The sequence below is a fragment of the Exophiala oligosperma genome (assembly GCF_000835515.1).
Source record: "Exophiala oligosperma strain CBS 72588 unplaced genomic scaffold supercont1.110, whole genome shotgun sequence".
NCBI classification, from domain to species: domain Eukaryota; kingdom Fungi; phylum Ascomycota; class Eurotiomycetes; order Chaetothyriales; family Herpotrichiellaceae; genus Exophiala; species Exophiala oligosperma.
Window position 1 is genome coordinate 2,609 of NW_015622927.1, and position 1,797 is coordinate 4,405.

A 1,797-nucleotide genomic window follows, 5' to 3' on the forward strand; every position below is an offset into this window, starting at 1 on the left:
GACAGACTCGACGATACAACACATTGAACCCTCGACAGTCACATTGCCTAGTGGTTGCATTCCGTCTAATAAGAGTCAGCTAGTCTAAGGCTTTGAAATCAAATTGCTAGAATAATGCGGTATATCTTGGAGAGGAGAGCTGCCTAGGAGTTGGCAAAATAAGTCGTTGAGATCTTTCATATCAGGTTATCTGTATACTTTTCTGCGTAGTATACGGCGAGAAGATAACACAACAATACAGGCGACTACCTAACTCAAGTGTTTTTGATCTTTAACAGTCCGAAAAGAGGCGACCAATTTCCTATCAGAGTTACGCGATTCTCTACTCACGTCCAGTTTCTTAAATGTGAGCTCCACGATGTAATCTGAAGAAATGGTCCAAGCTTTTTCTAAATGTAGAGGAGGGGAGCAACACCAGCTTCCACCAGGGTGGTAAACACCCGGAAGTTCCACACAGGCCTCAAGATAACCAGCCTCCTCAAACGTGAGGCTACAGTATCTAAGACCCAATAAGTCCGGTAAGAACTGCAAAAGTCCCCCACGCTAACGTAGCCGTACCATCCAATGATCTGCCTGGCCTTTTATTCCTGGCTGGTATCTCCCGAGTTATGCAGGGATGGTTTCAGCTTCGTAGACGCGCGACGCTTCCTTGCCCTCTGGAGCCAGAGTCGTGAAGCTGTCTCCTCCTCTTCGAACCTTTCCGGTCACATCCCACCTTCGAGATTTTCCTACGTCGCATTTTGATTGGCATCCGGTTTTGGAGGGTTTCTTGGTCGTCAAATTCCAGCCACACAGCCTTGAACGAAGTCATATAATCCTGTGGGTAGACCTTTTTGCTCTGCAATGCAATCGAGCAGTCTGCTGCTGACTATATTGCAGACCTTTCCTCTTGTGTTCTCAGCCGAACTTTCTTCAATGGCAACCATGACACGACCAAGCGAGAACCTATCCCGACCTAATGGGCACCACAAACATGACTATGAAGTGATCACACAAGAAGGAGGCACATTTCTGGCCAGGTTAGCTGTTCACAAATTGGCTATGGCATCATCTAATCCTGCAGATCAGCAGATAATCCACATCTGTTGCGGATTTGGGAATATGTACAGGGACGGATATGGGTCAATGATAATATGAACCCTTTTACCCAGCATGGAATCAGGCGGGATCACGAAGATGAAATTGAGTCAAAAGGGCAATTATATGAAGAGATCAGGGAAAACCTTCGACGCGATGTAGAGGCTGGTGCGAAACAGGTCAGAGAGTTTCGAAGCCCTAGCAAAGTGGAAAGTTGTCGAGCTCCCAAAGCGCAATTACGCCGGGCAGGCCGTACATGCGTCCGTGCGAAGTTCGAAATTCCTCTTCAGCCCAAGGTCGTTGACGACAGCCCTCCGCCACGATACAATCGATACAACAAGCCTGAGCTTAAGATGTCGTCCTGAAAGCGGTTCGCAAAGATGTCCTCTTTAGTCGTGACATACTTTTTGGAGGGGTCTCCACGTAGCTCTCTATGGCAATCAAAATCCAAACTCCGGATAAAATGCTGTCTATGCCTTGTGATCATATTGATGTTCACGAAAACGAGATAACAGACAATGGTATGGCATTGTGACACCGGCTAATGTAAAATCACTTACCTTTTTCTGGTAGCTGCTCCATACCTCCTGGCAGATGCCGATAATGCGCAGCTAGTTACAAGACTGAGATGGCTGCGTGAGAACATAATGTCGCCACTCAGTACACGCTCGTGGCAACTGCAATGGTTTCAAATGCCAACTAGGCAGTTCAAAGAGTTGG

General features: G+C 47.1%; 1 protein-coding gene across 1 annotated transcript; it reads left to right on the forward strand.

Annotated features, from left to right (window-relative positions):
* Positions 1–924: 924 nt before the first annotated feature.
* PV06_11901 (uncharacterized protein) lies at positions 925–1,442 on the forward strand (the record flags this gene model as incomplete). The annotated part of the gene is made up of 2 exons (XM_016413647.1): positions 925–1,019; positions 1,064–1,442. The coding sequence occupies 2 exons, from the start codon at positions 925–927 to the stop codon at positions 1,440–1,442; spliced, it is 474 nt and encodes a 157-aa protein (XP_016255974.1).
* Between the last annotated feature and the right edge of the window lie 355 nt (positions 1,443–1,797).